The sequence below is a fragment of the Nilaparvata lugens genome, chromosome 10 (genome assembly GCF_014356525.2).
Source record: "Nilaparvata lugens isolate BPH chromosome 10, ASM1435652v1, whole genome shotgun sequence".
Classification (NCBI taxonomy): domain Eukaryota; kingdom Metazoa; phylum Arthropoda; class Insecta; order Hemiptera; family Delphacidae; genus Nilaparvata; species Nilaparvata lugens.
The window spans coordinates 29,774,684-29,793,320 of NC_052513.1; the positions used below are offsets into that span (position 1 = coordinate 29,774,684).

The 18,637-nt window shown below is 35.0% G+C and overlaps 1 protein-coding gene across 1 annotated transcript; it reads left to right on the forward strand.

Moving 5' to 3' along the window:
• Window positions 1-369: 369 nt before the first annotated feature.
• Window positions 370-16,091, forward strand: LOC111056359 (zinc finger protein 271). The gene is made up of 3 exons (XM_022343724.2): window positions 370-706; window positions 1,853-3,151; window positions 12,468-16,091. The coding sequence occupies exons 1-3, from the start codon at window positions 597-599 to the stop codon at window positions 13,393-13,395; spliced, it is 2,337 nt and encodes a 778-aa protein (XP_022199416.2). The 5' UTR covers window positions 370-596; the 3' UTR covers window positions 13,396-16,091.
• Window positions 16,092-18,637: the final 2,546 nt, after the last annotated feature.

Consider the following 18,637-nt stretch of genomic DNA (forward strand, 5'->3'; position numbering starts at 1 on the left):
TGAATCGAGCGAATGTGATAAAACTCTCCAATCAAAAGCGTGACTGTCAATAGATTTAGTTGATAGAATGCTCACACGTAGCTCTGTATGTACATACTCTCTTCGTGAATTTTCTAATATGGTCAAACTACTTAACGTAGAATCATTCGTTTTACTTGAGTTCCATACAGACAAGATACAAAAGTGGAGCTCCATGTGAAACTCAAATATTTCTTCGACTAAGTAAGTATATCTTACTTGAAATATCAATTCAGTTTCGAAATAATGTTTAGAACTCATTCAGTTATTTCATGCCTCATGTTATCCACTGGTCATATTTTCAATTATGATCGGGTTGAGTGATGATTAGTGCAGCAGTGGAAACTGAAATACAAAATGGAGTGTTGTATGTTTTGGTGCCAGATTATTGGAACGTCGAGTTCTTGGAAATGTCCTCAAATTTTCTAAATTTGTGTTGTAAATTTAGGCATTTAGGTTCAATTATTATCCAATTCTACTTAGTAGTACGTAGAAATATTACGTATATCATTGATTAATGGTAAAGCTAGGTAATAACATTAGGTAAGTTGAGAATAGGGCCGGTAACAAAATCTAAAATGGCCCACAGTAGTTTTATTGATTGCGACGACAACAATATTTTGAACGACAATTTTCTAACCACAGTGAAAGTTGAATTAGAAAATGGGGTGGTTAACGATGATGAAAAGTAAGTATTTCTTTAATTATAATGTAATAGGTTATGTTTATATAAGCAAAATAACTTTTTGTTTGTATAGCCTTCCTTGTACTTTATTTAATAAAAATAAAATAGTAGTAATAATCTTCTATCATTTATCCCTTTAAAAATTCTAATTTTGTAGTAATTTTTAAGAAAAAATAGTTGATGCTCAGCAACTGAGTTACCTACCTATATTGTACTTAACTATCGATTTTAAAGGTTATTCATTGGCACAAGATAGAAGCACTAATGTAGACCTAATTGTATTTCAAAAACCTAATGTACAATTCAGACATTATTTCATCTTTCTAAAATATGCTACGTTGAAATGGTTTTATTAACCTGGGCGTGACACCAAATCGTCTGTTGTTTCTTTTAATCTAACTTCTTGATTCTTTCTGAGTTGAGCTACTTCTCCTTTGAGTCATTGCTATGAAAATTCTGAACAATTTAGAATTCGTGTGCTATAGAAAGCTTGTGTGCAATTGTAATAATTGTTATATTGATCAATAATAGGTATTAATCTAAAGGTGAAAGGTTCTATTTATTTATTTTATGTCAAGTCCTTAAGTTGGACATAAGACCCCCATGTACACGTCAGAATCATAGAAGGGATCGAGATACAAGGTTGCCGTTAATTAACAACATAAGTAGCCTACATATTTTGTAAACTAAGTTTGATGGCTTTTAAGCTTAAAGTATTTTGAAATATGAATTGTTTTTTTTAACCAGCCAAACTATTATAGGCCTAACACTTTTTTAACTAAAATTTAGTAATCTACCCTTTTATAACAACCATAACGCTAATAGGAATCCTGATTTCTTCTTGATTATCAAGCCTCCTGCACACAAGGACAATAATGACGTTTACTATTTCTGTACACAATTGTCCTTGTAATTAGGTGTTTTTGAAATGAAATCTACGCAGTTTATAAGCCTATTACAAACTCTTTGAAACAACACCATTACTTAATATACTATATAGAACTTGATAAAACAAATAAATACAATATTCATATCAAACTTTGGGAATTGGATGGTATTAATAGCTATTATACTCATGTTTTTTCATTCTCAATCATTCTATGATTATTTGTTTTTATCATTAACATTTTTTTGTTTTTGTTTTCACAGTGTGGCCGTGGAAGCACTGGGACAACTTGGTTCTTACGACATTGGAGTTCAACCAGCCTACCACATTAAACAGGAAGACGACTATACTATAGTGGGAGCGGTGACAATCGAAGAGTGTATAGTACCCGATGTGAACTCATTTGTGGAGGAAATATTTGAACGTCCGCATATCTGCGACATTTGCGAACAACAGTTCAAGTACGATGAAATGTTGGTCGAACACAGAAAGATTCATATGCCTGTCGAAAAACCCTACGAATGTCATCTGTGCTCTATGTCTTTCCACAAGAAATCCAGCCTCAAAAACCACTCACGTGTACACCTGACTAAAAATGTAATTATGACCCATAGATTAGTGTCTGATAATTTATGTGAAGATGTGGTGGGTAAGGACGAAACTAAACTAGTCACCGACGATATCCACCCTGAAGAGATACCTTCGTTTGAGACCCTAAAAGTTTTGAACCCTTGTGATGTTGGGGAGGATGAAGAAACTAAACATTTTTTCCCCGATAATGTAGTAGCATTTGAAGAGTGGGCACCCATCGGTCCCAACTCTGATACCCAACCGGTTTTGGGGACAGTGGAGGAATGTGTGGGTACTGTGGAGGAAGTTTGTGACAACAGTAGCACCCTACAGGAGTTGATTGTGGCTGAACCGTTGCCTGTTGAGTATGGTGAAACTAGTTCGACTAACAAGGAGAATGACAGTTTGGAGAACAACAAGTTCAAACCGTATTCGTGTCCGTATTGTCAACGATCGTTTGCTAGGGAGAAAGCGTTGTTCAATCATGTACGTATACACAATGATAACTATGACGAGTGTTTGGAGAAGTTGGTGAAAAAACAGCAGGTGAAAAGTGTTGGCGAGGAAGAGGGGGGAGTGGTGTTGAAAGCCAACCAAATCAAGATTGAAGTTTGCGACGGGGCAGGTGGTGAACGGGCCAAGCCTCACGTGTGTCCCATCTGCAACCGGGGCTTTGCCAGGGAAAAGGCGCTAGCCAACCATGTGCGCATCCACAACGACAACTACGAGCCGGGCCTGCAGTGCCAGACTTGTCACAACGAGTTCAAGGACGTGGCGGCGTTGAGGAGGCACGCGCCCCTGTGCGAGAGGGCGCTCATGGCACTGCAGACGGCCGACGACGAAGGCGCCTGTGACATCAAGTACTTGGATTCCGACGCTGCTGTCAAGCAGGAGATGAGCAATAATGATCCGCTCCCAGGAGGGGGCAGTGGTGGCAACCACGAGTGTCACATCTGTAAGAAGCGCTTCAAGACCAGGCAGAAGGTTTTCAGGTTGGTCAGCACGTTAATTTTAGCAATATAATGATAATTATTTTCTATTTTGTTTCCTGGACACCAGGAGATCGCATTTTACAACATGAAATTTCCCTCAGTACAAAGCACGGGTTATCTGCTAGCCATTAATTAATTGAGTTATCACCTATTAATATTGAAGTACCTATTAATATTGAATAATTTTGTCATTCTTGGCGAGCTGGAAATTTTTAATCCTATGTCTTTACTGACTCACTCAGATCGCTTACAATCCATAATAAAACGTGCTGACTTTTGTCAATAGCACAGGGGTGACAATGGTTCCTGACTAATCCGAAAGAATCATTTGATGAATACTTCATATTCTTCACAATAATATAATACAAAAATAGTCATCATAGCCATAGAGAAAATATATAATAAGAAGATATCTCATGTTATAGGAATATGGCGTTTACGTTCCAAATGTCACTGCTACGCTAAGCCGATCATTGTCGATTATCACTCTGTGTTGGCCGGGTAAGAGTGTATGAGTGGCAAGCCCACAAAGCGCTAACAACACTAAATACAGCTCTATATATTTTGTTATGATTATTGAAGTCTTTTGATAATTATGTAAACTCCTTTTTGAAACACCTTATAAATTTTTTTGTCATACTTACTCAATTGCAGCTGTTTTCCATGCATTAAATCAAGCCGGTAAACAGCTGTTTGCAGAACAAGAAAACATGTGATTTTCATTACAGCATACAGTCGAGTATGTTTCCTAGTTCTATAGTTAATATAGTCCTATGTTAATATAATAACTCAAATAATTTAAGAACTCATCTGAAATCTTATAATATAGGCCTTTATTATTTTATTTGAGCTCGATGGGTCTGTCTGTTATGAACTAGGCGCTACGGGCTAGGTCATGTTTATAAAATGCAGTAACTCGAGCATAAGATGGTAATGGTTTCTGTTTCTCAGCAATATTATTCTTTCTCAGATAAATATTACAAAAAATATTGTACGTAACTTGTACGGTAACGTATTTACCGCATTCGTGTGATAATTCTGCCATCAACTACGTTTCGGGCAGAAACAATCATACTTATGCGGTAAATTATCGTTACCGGACTTGTGACGTAAAGTACTATTACTCTGTACTTCATAGGTACTTTTATATTATACGGACACTTATATAATAATAATAGGGTAATAATAATAAAAATATATAAATTTATTTCCTTAAAAAAAATACAATCAAGCAATTAAAACATAAAAAGTACAAAATATCTACAATACAATAGGCTTATGAAAAAATATGGAATTTAATTCTATTGGAAATTAACCTACTCAACTACTAACCTACTAGAGTAGGTGTTAGTAGTAGTAATAGATTCTGGGTGGGGGTGCAAACTGCAAATACGTTGGGTAAGTGAGCTCACATATTGTTTGAGATTATGTTTTCTATATGATGTCTTCCAGTTGAAATAATCCACTTCTTAGCGGCAGTTTTGAATCTTCTTGGGTTTTCTATTGACTTGATTTGTGCAGAAGTAGATTGTGGAGTTTTGGTGCTATAGTCAGGTCCACGTTATAATGGCAGTGAAGAAAGATAGGAGAAAAACGTTGCCAATTCTCTCCATTTTTCCACTGACTGTACACAGATGTTACTCAATTCATCCCATTAAATTTAATTCAATAATAATTATCATTTCCTTGAAAAAATAATCAATTTAATGTCAAATTAATCAAGAAAATATATTTTTTCATAATTTGATTCAAAAATTTGCTTCCATGACTGAGATCAGATTTTTATTTTTATACAAACCTGAAATGGCGGCTAATTTAAAAAGCTGTGATACACCGATCTGAATTTCAAAACAAAAGAAATTGAGTTATTTGGTAGGAATTCTATTCCAATTTCTTTTTAAAATAATAGGAAAATAGATATCCTTTTTAAAAATAAGTAATTTCAATGGATTAATTTTGAAATAACTTTTCAATGTTACCGTATTTATTGAAGTACGAGTGGGTCTAACCTATACGGGTAGGCTAACTCATTTCAGGTATTTTAATTTGTGTTTCTCTTACGGTAATGTTTCAAAAATAGATTTTAAATCAATTATACGACTTGTGTACTCAAGTATTTTGATAGAATGAAGAAAAAAATGGCGGCTGAGAATTTTTTGTTCAGTTTTGTACAGTCAAAACGAGAGAGATAGTGCTATCTGTTTTGTTGTATGATAGAAAATGACAGCAACAGTATTGTCAATCATATACTGCCATTATAATGTGGACCTCACTATAGGTGGTTGAAGTGTCGTTGATATATTGCCTTCCTAGCCACGGTCGTAATAAGAAGGTTTCTGTTTCTTGTGTTATGATTGTGGTTCCTTTGTTGAAAGCTTTCGAGGTTCTTGTGTAGTCTGCAAATTATATCCAAGGAGTAGAGCTGTCTTATATCCATCACACCAAACTCATTGTAGAGCGGGTCTGACGGATAACGAGGTTGCCTCTGCTTGATGATCTTCATTAGCCTATTAGTTTTTGCACTTTTAAGAGGGGGTCAAGGTGCACGTAGTTTGTCCCCCCCCCCATCCTACAATCCCATATGTAAGCAGAGATTGAACTAAGACATAGTAGACCATCTTTAGGTACTTCTCATCAATCAATGTTCTCAGCATTTTAAACTTGTAAATGGCCTTTCTCAGCTTCTTGCAGAGGTTATCTATATGATGGTCCCACCGTAGAAAAGAATCCACTATAACTCCAAGATATTTTATTGTCTGTTATCTGTGGATAGTGAATGCAGTAGCCTACTGTTGGAAAGGTTGACTGTCAAGAGATTTTCTGTAGGCTGTCCATGCTGTATTGCTTAGAAAGTTGGTTTTCTCATAGTTTAGGGTGAGCAGATTCTGATTGAGCCAATGCGAGATTTTCTCTAGTCCCATTTCAGCCTTATTCTATGTTATTTTCCACGTTGGCCTCGAAAACAAAAGAACTGTGTCATCGGCAAAGGTGGTGATATTTCCTCCAATTTCCATACTGCATAGAGGATTTATATAAATCAAGAAGAGTATATTGGCCCTATACTCTTCTTGATTTATATCTTATATTTTTATTTATATTTGTTTCTGTAACACCAATCCCTCCTGAAATGTAACTATCCTGAAAGGTTGTTACAGAAACAAATCTCCTCCAAACAGACACTAATCCAACCACAAAAAATACCCAAATCCCACAAACTCCAAAGCTCTGCACTACCTACTTCCCTGGAATCGAAAACCTCAAGCCTGTCCTTAAAGATCTGTTCCATGTCGTCTCCTCCAATCCCTCTACCAAACACCTTTTCCAGCAACCACCCACCCTCATTTACATGCAGCCTCCCAACCTCAAAAGAATTTTTAATAAAAACCAATCACTCACCTCTGATGAAATCCCAACTCCACCTGGTACCCTACCCTGCAAACGCTCCCGCTGTAAAACCTGCCTTATCACTGATCCTTCCAGTTCCTTTACCAGTCCTATCACCAACTACACCCATCAAATCCACCAATCTAGTAATTGCATCTCCAAAAATTGCATCTACCTCCTTCCCTGCAACTTCTGTCCTGTCCTGCCTTCTACATAGGTGAAACCACCACTGCCCTAAACCTCCGGATCAACAATCACAGGGCTTCCTTTAAAAATAATACATCCCTACCCATCCCCACCCATGGCTCTGAGCACAACAAGAACTTTGACCAATGCTTCAAAGTCAAAGTCCTTGCCACTCTCCCTCCCACAGCCCCCTCCATAGATGTCAAGACAAAAGAATTGGCTTTTATTTGGGTGCTTGTAGCTGCTTCCAGTCCTGGTCTTAACAGACAGCAATAGTACCATAAGTCTCAACTCTACACCAACTGTCCAATTAAATTGAAATAAATGTCCAATAAAAATAAAAATTAAAATAGAAATAAAAATAAATTTAATTCCAATTCAATTCTATAATTCCATTTTCTAATTTTATTCTACTTCATTTCGGATTTCTAATTTTAAATCTCCTCTTTTCTATCAATTCATAATCTACACCTTTCCTTATCCATAACCCACTCAAATTTGAAATCTCCCGCTTGAAATAACCCATCATGGCCCACCAACTGATCCCATAGTGCTCCTTCAATCAGTGTACCTCCGTTTGTCTGTGCTCTATGGTCTGCACAACGCCTCTACCGCGTCTCTGTGGTCACGACCGTTAGAATGTTCAAATCTCACCACTGATTGACAAAGGGGACCCAGCTCCCCGAAAATTTTCGTTTAAATGTAAGTTTTTAAGTGTTTTTAATCTATCCGTGTCGTGTGTATCCTGTTTATATATTTTATATTATAAAACTTAGAAGTTTTTTCTGTTAAGTGCTATATATATATATATATATATATATATATATATATATATAATATATATATATATATATATATTATATATATATATATTAATATTTCATGTGACTATTGTATAATTACAGTATTTTATCAATGTGATTATGATATGTGTTGAGAACCTCCCCTAGGCTGCTCTTTTTTGACTTATCCTCAGTCTGATTATTCGGATGTTTGGGATGCAATAAAAAAGAATAAAAAAAATATATTGTCATTGACACGAGTAGGCTGTTTAATACAGTGAGCAAAACCAAATTCACTTAGTAAGCTCTCATAATCCTCCAGTTGACGATGCTTATTTGGTTCTATGGTGTTAATATTGAAGTCCCCTACAACTACATGGGAATATTGACTTGATCCCTCGAGCAGATGTCTCATACCGTTGATGAATTCCGTCAAATCTGGGTTGGAAGGTGACCTATATATTGCAGTAATGACAAATATACTTCCTTAAGTTTCGAGGCGGAGATTCAAACAGTTGGCGTGTCGAATTTCTGCTTCCTCAACTTCAACGTTAATATAAGTTTTAACGTATACAATTACTCCATCATTCTTTAGATTATTCTTCTCTGTTGCATGTAGATTATAGTTACTTACTATGCGAGGAGTTGTATTGCAAGAAATCCAGCATTCTGTTAATAAAATTACATCAAAGTCACACTGTAAGTCCTCTAATTGGATCAGGAACTCGTCAACATTCTTGTTGTAACTTCTGATATTGAAACTAATTATTCTCAGGTTGAATTGCTTCAAGCAATCAAACACATACTTAGGCTCCAGAGTTGTAATACCTTCTAAGTCAAGCTCTTCTACCAGATTATTCATCAATTTTACAATGTTTAATATTGGCTTCTCCTTCTAAGTTTTTTCTGTTCCATACCATAAGCTCTTTTTCTGTCCTGTCCTTGACTCTATCAATAATATCCTGTACTGTATCATTGTAGCCTGTTGTGAGATATCTGAAGCTTTCTGTTGTATGCCTGGATATTGCGACAATAGCGTGTGATACACTGTTATAAATTTTATTGTCTCTTGTGTCAATCCTCACTAACACTACATCCTTTGATGTGAGCCCCTGCGCCTCGTGAATTGTGTTAATTCTTTGGGACTTAAATTTATTCATGCCATCAGTGAGAATTTTCTTCTCCTTTTGTGTAAATGTAAGGATTAGAGTATCTTCCTTCAGCTGATGAGTTTCGCCGTTTTTGAATGTTGGAAGTATTGATCTTACTTGGACGTTCTTTGTGCTGATTCCTGAGTATAAAGTACAAAACAGACATCCACTGGACACCGCTTAGTTACTGTTATATATTCTTCCGGCTCACAGAAATCTGAGATTTTGTTCCACTTGGTAACTACTTGTGATCTCTCTATATATGAAATCTGGTTAGGGTCACCCACAACTATTATTTCCATTGCTCCACTTGAACACAAAACAGACATCCACTGGACACCGCTTAGTTACTGTTATATATTCTTCCGGCTCACAGAAATCTGAGATTTTGTTCCACTTGGTAACTACTTGTGATCTCTCTATATATGAAATCTGGTTAGGGTCACCCACAACTATTATTTCCATTGCTCCACTTAATTCTGCAATAAAGCCAATGTAACCCGCATGCATCATTAGCCCCTCATCAATGTATACTTTTTCATATTTCTTGCCTGTATTATTAATAATATAATATGATGTCATGATGTCCTGTAGTCTGTTCTAAGCTGGATAGGTGTGTTATGACTGGCGTATTGTGCTGAGACTGAATGTCTTATATCCTTTATGCTTGCTCTAGTTTGAGTTACAACTAAAACTTTTCCTGGAGAGTGCTTTCGTATTATATATGTAGATTTTCCACAACCAGGCACTCCTTCTATCCAATTGATTTGTGGGAATATGGGCTTGTTGATGTGAATTTTATTAATTCTACTTATTAGCTCGCCATCTAGTATAAGCTCTGTCTCTAGTGACTAATATGTATTTTTCAGCTGTTTTGAACTTATTCTCCTCTTCTAAGAATTCAACATATTTGCCTCCTTCTTCTAGACTGTATCCCATTCGGTATAGAGTGTTTGTTTTTAATAGAATTTTTTTCATTTCATTATCAAATATGTTCATATCTTTTCTTTTTACTCCATCAATTGCTCTACTTGTCACGTCATGACATATACCATTGAGATTCTGCTTGTAGATTTTAGCATTTTAGGCATCAGCCTTTTCAAGGAGGTTACGAAGGTCTATCATTGTATTAACATATCTTTCGTACTTTGACACACCCTCGAAAAATCCAGCAGGATACTCTGTAGCATTAGCATTATATTGACTTGGTATTTCCAAGTACGTTAATTGATATTTCTAATTCCTTGATTGTAAAATACAAAACGTAGGGCTTCATTCTCCAATACAGAACTCAACATACTTATTGCCGGTAGCCTATATCTTGGATTGCATTGTTGAAAATATCAATTCCTACTATTAAGGGGTAATTAACTAAATTACAACTGTTCAGAAGAGCAAGTGTATTAAAGAATCTCTGATGAGCTTGTTCGCTTGTTTCTATAATGAATATTTGACAATTAGATTTTCCAGAGAAAACTTTTATATACTCTGCTTCAGTGTTAGTAAGTTGTTGCCATTCATTCAGATCAATTTTCGAGCATTTTAAAAAATTTGAGAGCCCCTTGGATAACAGCATGCTGTTGCCTTCCTTGCATGCAAAAGAAATAACTAAATCTACATATTCTCCATAATTATAAACAGATTAGTTCTACTTTTTGGGGTTTTTACAGTCATGTTAAAATTTTTCAATTTGTTAAGCATCTCACATATATTTCTACTAGAGGTATTATTCATATTATTTTGTGCTACAATAGAAACTTTTTGTTTACTGAAGCGTTGCACGGTATTATGAAAAAAGTTTTTAATACCCATAGTCGGTCTTTTCAACTAGTTTCCTTAATGCTTTTTCATATTCTGGACAGCTTTTGTCACTAACTTTGTGGTTTGCTGGATTTTTTTGTTTTTTTTTTTGCAATTAGCACATACTTCTTTTTTGTTTTTATTTGGACATGCGTTGATTTGATGACCAGTTTGCGCACAGTGGCTGCATGTGTGGCTGCATTGGTGATTACAGTGACGGCCAATATGATTAAATGGTTGGCAGCGGAAGCATCTACTAACCGATAAGTAGTCCTTAACTACGCTCCAACACCAATCTATATAATTATACTTTCCTCATATTTTTGAGTCTGCTCCTCATATCTGCTACACATTCCACCACCCAATTAACCTGATTTTTGTCTTTTGGACCAATCTTGAAAATTGGCTTGAATGAATTTTTGAATTGCTCGATCTGCATTGAATCTTGCAGATTCCTATTATAAACTTCGTTGACTAATTCTTCCTTACTCAGCTCGGCAGGGAGATTATAAATTACTAATTTAGATCGTATTTTTGTGGCTCACTTACCTCAAATTCAACATTTCTTAGTTGTAGACTCACCAAAAATTTTATTTTTGTCCACACTAGAGTCCATCACTAGAAGCACTCCCCCACCCCGCACATTGATCGCTTTTTTATTTTCAATGAGTTCTCATTGGAAACAGTTTTTTTTCACATTTTTTTCAGGTTGTCACTTATTTCTGTCTCAGCCCTGGATGTTCTTCGGTTTAATCAAAACGGTTTTTTCCTTGGGTATTGGTCTGCTCCTCTGTTCACTCATCTTCTCGGCAGTTACTCCTGGCTTCCTTTCTTCCTTCTTCTTGGGTAGTTGAACCGTTTCGGCGTAGGTTGGCTTATTCTGGATTGGTGTTGGAATTGAGAAGTTTGATGTTAGCTTCTCAATTTTTTCCTCAATATTGCTGAGTCTCACATCTATCCTCGTTTTGTCAGCTGCCACTTCACTGCTCTCACTGGTTTTTCGTGCCATGATTTTCAATTCAAAACACAGCTCCAGAAAATACTCGTCGGCCTTAGATATTTTTCTCTTCTCAAATAGTTTTGAGCCCCACACCTTGAAAGATAATTGTAATTTCTCAAGTCATTATATTTATCACTCGACTCCATTTGTCCTGAATCATTTATATTTTCACTTTCTTCAAACTCCGATGCTAAAAATTGTGATAGTTTTTCTAGTGATCCCATTTCATATCGAAATCACCGTTCCGACCCAGTTTCACGAATCACTAACGAATACTATTTCACTAACGAAAATTTTGTACACTCACGCAAAATTTTGCTGACTGAACTAAAGACTACGACTAACAATGAAAACGATGTTCACTCTACGACTGCTGGACCACTACTATATTGCTGTGGGTTGTTGTTACTAAGTAATCTAGATTAGGTATATATAAAATATAATTATGTACCTGTGAAGACAATAGAACTCAATTACTTGTTCAGTAGCATATGGAGATTGTAGCTATAATATAACAATACAATTCCTGCACCGCAGATTACAGGACAATCTTACATTTATTCGTTTATACACTTTACAGAATGCAAGTGTTGTGGATGAAGTTGAGGCAATAAGAACCCTCTTTTCCACTTGACTCACAAGTAGTGGACGGATGTTACATAGTACACAAATAAAGTAATATTCCAAATCAGAAACTTTACTAACATTCAGATTCATGAAAATATTGTTATATATAAATACTGGCGAGTAGTGATTTGGGCTATCTATTTCTCAGAAATGGACTTACATCAATAAATATTTAGTTCAAATCACATCAAAACCTTAAATGACATTTCAAATACATGAAATATTGAAATATATAAATACTTGCGAGTAGTGATTTGGGCTATCTATTTGTCAGAAATTAAGACTCAGGAAAAAAGTTTCCAATTTTGTGCTCAAACAAGGAAAAACTGTCTCCTTGGTTTCTTTAACTTTGTGCAATTAGTAATTTGAGATGTGTGTGATTACAGGCACATGTGGGTGCATCGGCAGAAACTGCATTGCTGCGAGATGTGCAACCTGCAGTTTAGCACGGTGCAACGGCTGGACGAGCATCGACTAAAAGTGCATCCAAGTAATGCACCGTTCAGCTGCGACAAATGCGGTAAGAGCTTCACCAGCAAACAAGGCCTCACCGAACATATGCGACTACATAGCGGACAGAGTGGGCAGTACTTTTGTGCCGACTGCGATAAGAGGTTCTCCAGTAGGCAGGGTTTCACGATTCACGGTAGGATACATTCGGGGGAGAGACCGTACCATTGTGGCTATTGTAGTAAATCGTTCAGGGACGGTGGCACGTTGAAAAAGCACGAGAGGATACATACCGGTGAACGGCCTCACGAGTGTCCACTTTGCCACAAGTGCTACAACCAGAAGGTTGTGTTGAGAGAACATATACGTGCCGTGCACGTGGTCAGGTTGCCAATGGATAACGGCGGACAGTGTCCCGTGTGTAGGCTGGACGGCATGAGACGCGACGAACTGAGCGAACACATTGTTCGTCACAGCGACGAACTGAAATGGCAGCGGGGACTGCGTGACGGTCATATTCCGCCCCTCGACATCGTCAAAGCTGCACCGTGTGTCCAATCTCCCCGTCGTGGCGGACGTAAACGGAAACTGTCCGCAAAACGTTCCTCCGCCGTCGCCTCAGCGAAAAAAGCCACCAAGTCGCCGCGGGAAAAAGCTGTCGCTCCGAAAACGGCGCCTCTGACACCTCCCCCTGTAGAGGAGGAGTCTCCCGTTGAAACTAATGGAGTCGAAGAGGAGAACACTGAGAATGACCCGGAGCTGGCAGCAGAGTGTTTGGGGGAACGGTTGTTTGAGTGTGAGATGTGTCACATGCACTTCTCCGATCGCAACGAACTGGTGGCGCATGTCTTGGTTCATATCTAATAGGGGAAACTGGTCAATGAGCTAGTAAGTAGGGGATCTATAGAGTTGTCCACTAAAAAAAGAAGTCATTTTCAATTGAATTGCCAAGTAATTATTCCATTTCATTTGAACAGTTGAAAATATTGGCAAATTGTTTACGCTTGACAAAATTCATTAGCAACTCTCTCCCATTGTTGAAATTAGCCACACTACACAATTTGTAGTGAATTCAAGTCTCACTTTTATTCTCTCCTGCTAAAAAAACAAATGACACTATGTATTTTTCGTTATTTTGCGGTAGATCTTGGATTTCTCTTACCTGACGAATGAATCATAAAAATTTTACATCACTGTCACTAAAGCTGGAAGAAAGTTATCGGAAAATTTCAGCCTTCTTCTGCCGTGTACAGGGCTATAAAAAGTAATGTAATTTAATTCAGGAACGATCTCGTAACTCCGTATTCTCATTAATTTATCGAATAATTTATTACTTAAAAATATGTTCGTTTCAAAAACATAATTATCATTTCATCCAGTGCATGACATAATAACTTGGTATTGTACTTTTCTGTCACATAGACATCAACAATGATCGTTTTGTAAATTTTTTCAAACATTCTAAGATTCTATCAAATCTTTGATAGTCTTGAACAATTTCCTAATATTCATATCTCCTAATACCTAATGTTCTGTATATTCCGTACATTTACTACCAATTCCTTGAATTGAAAACTTCCAAAATCTATTTACTAATTGAAAATGTTTGCAATACTAATGTCAGTCATTGTGGCCATTATATTGGCGCAGTTCACATCAATTTTTCACAAAAATTAAAACATAAAATAACTTTAGTTGTCAGAAGCTTTTTCTGTTGAGTTTTTACAATACTATACACAACTATTTTTACACTCGTTTTCATCCAAGTCATTTTATGATGTTTTAATTGAACTACTTGATTAAATGCTGTTTTTTATCTATAAATCGTTATAGTCATTGTAAAATCATGGCATTTTCATGAAAGCCGCAATGTTTTAATAGTGGATTTACAAATTAAGTGATTTTACGCTGCACGGGTCAATCCAGTATATTTTTAATTTAGTCTGAAGCCATTACTCTTTCTATGAAAGGTTAGCTGATTATTCCTAGTTAAATTCTAGCAAATTATTTTTCTAATACTGTAATTAGTGTAAATAGTTCATAATAACTGAAAATACATCTAGCTTATATTTGCTTTTTAATATTTATTTTCTGTTTCAATAATCATTCTTGTGTTTATCTCTTTTCTGTATAGGGCTACTTGTAATAGGGCTACTGAGATTTTTTTTTTTTTTTTATTCTTGTGTTTTCATTGGAAAACATTTTACAAAGATTTTTATAACTTATGCAAAACATATTTTGAATTCTAAGAAATAATAATCATAAACATATTTTAAAATATTTTTTTTAATAGGTCGTTAAAAAATATTAAAAATTTTAATTAGGTCTATGACTAGGATATGGGGGGGGGGTGTGTAAATCTGAGATGTTTTTTATCATAACCTAATGTATCGTTCCTAATATTCGTAAATTTCCTGCTTGTGCCTGATTTGTGTTTAAAATATTTTTGTTGTTCAAATCCTAGTGATTCCTCCACTTCTGCTCCATTTCTGATGCATTATTAGCTAAGATTCAATAAATCAACTAACTTATTATTGTTATTGCTCTTGCTTCGTCCAGCCAAGATAATCATGCACCAAGCAATTGATGTTGCAATATTTTCAAATTTACATAATAATTGTTATTGTTAGCCTATTTACAATTCTTTAAAAAAATATTTCTGAAATCTAATTAGTTGTAATAACCTATCAGAGGTGCCTTGGCGTTTTATTCACGGGGAATATATTCTAAGTAAAATGATCATTTTTCATAGTTTAATAATTCTTATTATACAATATAAATTTACATTGTTTCTCTTTTAGAGTGGTCACAAAAAATGTTTTTACGACTTATCTTTTATTCAGAAAAGCAATACTGAAACCAGGGACTTGTTGCGTGTTAATATATTAGAATCACAACTATAATAATATTAGGATGAAAATTTTGTTGTATAGTGAATAGAAGTTTTGAATGAGTTATTTAAAAATACAGCCTCAATGTTATAAAATTATCGCCAACCAATAATTTTTACGTTGTATGATATTGAAATATTTAATAGATTGTATTATACTCATTATTTATAACTATTAGTAATTTGTATATAATATCCGTAATTTCAATTATATAAGGAAATACTAGAGAGTTTTAATATATTCCAATATTGTCTCGCAACCATAATATTAAGAAAATAAGCCAGTATAAATATATAATACTCTATTACAAGCGAAGCCGATTATCAGTAATTATATCGAATAGGAATTTCTTGTAGATTTTCAAATTCTTGAGTGTTTTATCACTCTCGAGTTATGTAAAACTTGAGTGTCTTAAACTATTATTATTATATATTTTAGAAGAGATATTAGATAATTTTCCTGCAAAAAATTTAACCATCCTATAACATATTTATTTATGTTAATTTAGGGACGTGTTTGTTTGTAAATGATTTTCAAGAACGATTTTGAGCTGAATGTTTTATGCATTGAAACTATTTTGGGTATGTAAGAATGATGAAGAAGAATTATAATCATATTGTTAGACTCTAGCCTGAGATTTTAAAAAAATGCAGAGTTGTTTTGGTTATAAATACGAATTTCATACATGAAGAACTTGTTTTAGTAATCAATTTTGCTTTAAAAATGTTGTAAAGTCGTTCTTTTAAGAGATTATAAATATTTTTGATTGTTTTGAAATGAAATTCTTATAGAATGTGACGCGTTCAGATTTTTAAAATATCAAGAAAAATGTGATTAAAATTCAAATTCTAAAGATTAATATACAGTTGTGAATGTTTATTCATCTATGACAAAAATGCTTATTTAAAACTGCTGTCTGAAAAGTCGTGGTTTCGAATCCCACAAAGCGCTTGGTTGTTTCTCATCTCATTACCCACGCACAAGTGAAACACTTATGTGGGTATTATCCAGCCAAAGAATATTATTATTAAAAAAGTGACAATTTAATCAAATTCATTACCGTATTCAACATTTACATTTTATAAAATATTTGTATTCATGATTCATTCGTTTTAATCCTCTATGATATTATTTGGACTTATTATTTATTTTGTGCAATTCTTAAAAGAGATATTCTGCCAGAAATTAACATTGAAAAGATGTGCAATAGTTGAATAATAGAGTGATCTAATTTATGTTGCAAAAGTTGTTTAGATGGAAAGATTAATGATTGTTATAGGTCTTAAATAATATGAATGAAAATATTTTTCTAGAATCCGATTTCATCAATCAGTCAAAACATTTGAACATGGTCAAATTGGGAATTATTTACAACTAGCAGGTAAACCGTTCTCCGCAAGTTCTAATTAAAAACTTGGCGTGATGGAATCTTGAAGAATTGAAAATAGGCCCATAACCATCCTCCGTAAATAAAGAATCTATATGCTAAATTTCAAGTAGGTAAATGAGTTCAGTAGTTGAGACGTGATGATGCATCATTTGTGCGTTTCCAATCCCCTATCGATGTGCGGTTTTCACCATTCATTTTCTCTTGAAATTCTGTATCGAAGTCATGACCATTTAAAAAAATCTGGTGTGGCGCACTCATCCAACTTTCCTTCCGTTATGAAAATTAATCAACTGACGCTAGTGTTCCCGCGCATATCAAATCTACTATTCTAAGATCTGAGACAGCTGGTGACAAGACAATAGCGCTGCAGACACACGAAGTCTGCTATCTCTTCATAGTGAATGATTTAATAGAATCAACAGTTGCCAACAGTTTGCAATTGAAATAATAACATTTTCTCGGATTTCAAGCTTATTTTGAATTTTAGGTGAAAATGTTACTGAACATTAATTGTAGAGATTTTCATGCTCAATCATTTCCGATTGGATTTTTTTTAATTGTACTTAAAGCCTGATAATTGGCAATCTAAAATCAAACTTTGCATAGCTCCTGGAATTTTTACAGATATGGGACTTGTGGCAGTTGATAGAGCTTATCAATGACTATTTCAGGTATGAATTTGATCAAAATCGTTGGAGCCGTTTTCGAGAAAATCGCGAAAAACCCTGTTTTTGACAACATTTTCGCTATCTTGAATCACATTTTATCGAAATTGTTCGTGTCGGATCCTTATATTGTAAGGACCTTAAGTTCCAAATTTCAAGTCATTCCGTTGATTGGGAGATGAGATATCGTGTACACAGACGCACACTCACACACACACACACACACACACACACAGACCAATACCCAAAAACCACTTTTTTGGACTCAGGGGACCTTGAAACGTTTAGAAATTGGGGTATCTTAATTTTTTCGGAAAGCAATACTTTCCTTACCTATCGTAATAGGGCAAGGAAAGTAAAAATGAAGTTGGATTCAAAATGGCGGTTCCAAGATGGTGGACCAAAATTTTGATGCGACAGAAAATCAGTTATTTTTATGTGAATCTCCAATCAGACCTATCTTCGAATTTCCCTTTTAAAAGAAATATTCGGCTGTTTCCATACTTTTTACCAACTTTGTAATAGTGTAGATATGGAAGAAGGGGATACTGTAATTATAGATAGAAGAAGAATGAGAAAATAGAAAATGAAATTTCTGAGTAAACTCAGGATAAGTTACAGTATTGGTCGAGTACTCTACCTTTTGACATACAACTGAATTTAAACCCCTCATAAGGGGGCGACTTGGGGGTTGTAACTCAAATATTTTAAATGTAAACACCCAGCATTGTGTGGTACATCATTTTAAAGGTTTTTTTAAAACAAGAAAGATGTCATCAATAAAAATGCTCTATGATATCTGTATTCAAAATGGCGGCTGATTGTAGTTTTAGTTAAAAAAAAAATGAGAGGTTGTAACTCAAATATTTTAAATGCAATCACCTATTGTGTGGTACATTATTTTGAAGGCCTTTTCAAAACAAGAAAGATGACATCAATAAAATGTCCTATGATACTTGTAGTCCTATACAAAATGGCGGCCTGATTGAAAAGGCCTTTTAAAACACACAGAATATATGAAGCATGCACCACAGAATAGGTGTTTACATTTGAAATATTTGAGCTACAACCCCTCATTTCTTTATAAACTAAAACTTCAATCAGTCGCCATTTCGGATATAGATATCTATATCATAGAACATTTTTATTGATGCCATCTT

Bases quoted from the DNA above. Each gene is read 5' to 3' on its own strand.
- LOC111056359 (XM_022343724.2), top strand. From the start codon at position 597: ATGGCCCACAGTAGTTTTATTGATTGCGACGACAACAATATTTTGAAC. The intron at 707-1,852 runs GTAAGTATTTCT...TTGTTTTCACAG, and splicing joins GTGGTTAACGATGATGAAAA to TGTGGCCGTGGAAGCACTGG. The intron at 3,152-12,467 runs GTTGGTCAGCAC...GTGTGATTACAG, and splicing joins ACCAGGCAGAAGGTTTTCAG to GCACATGTGGGTGCATCGGC.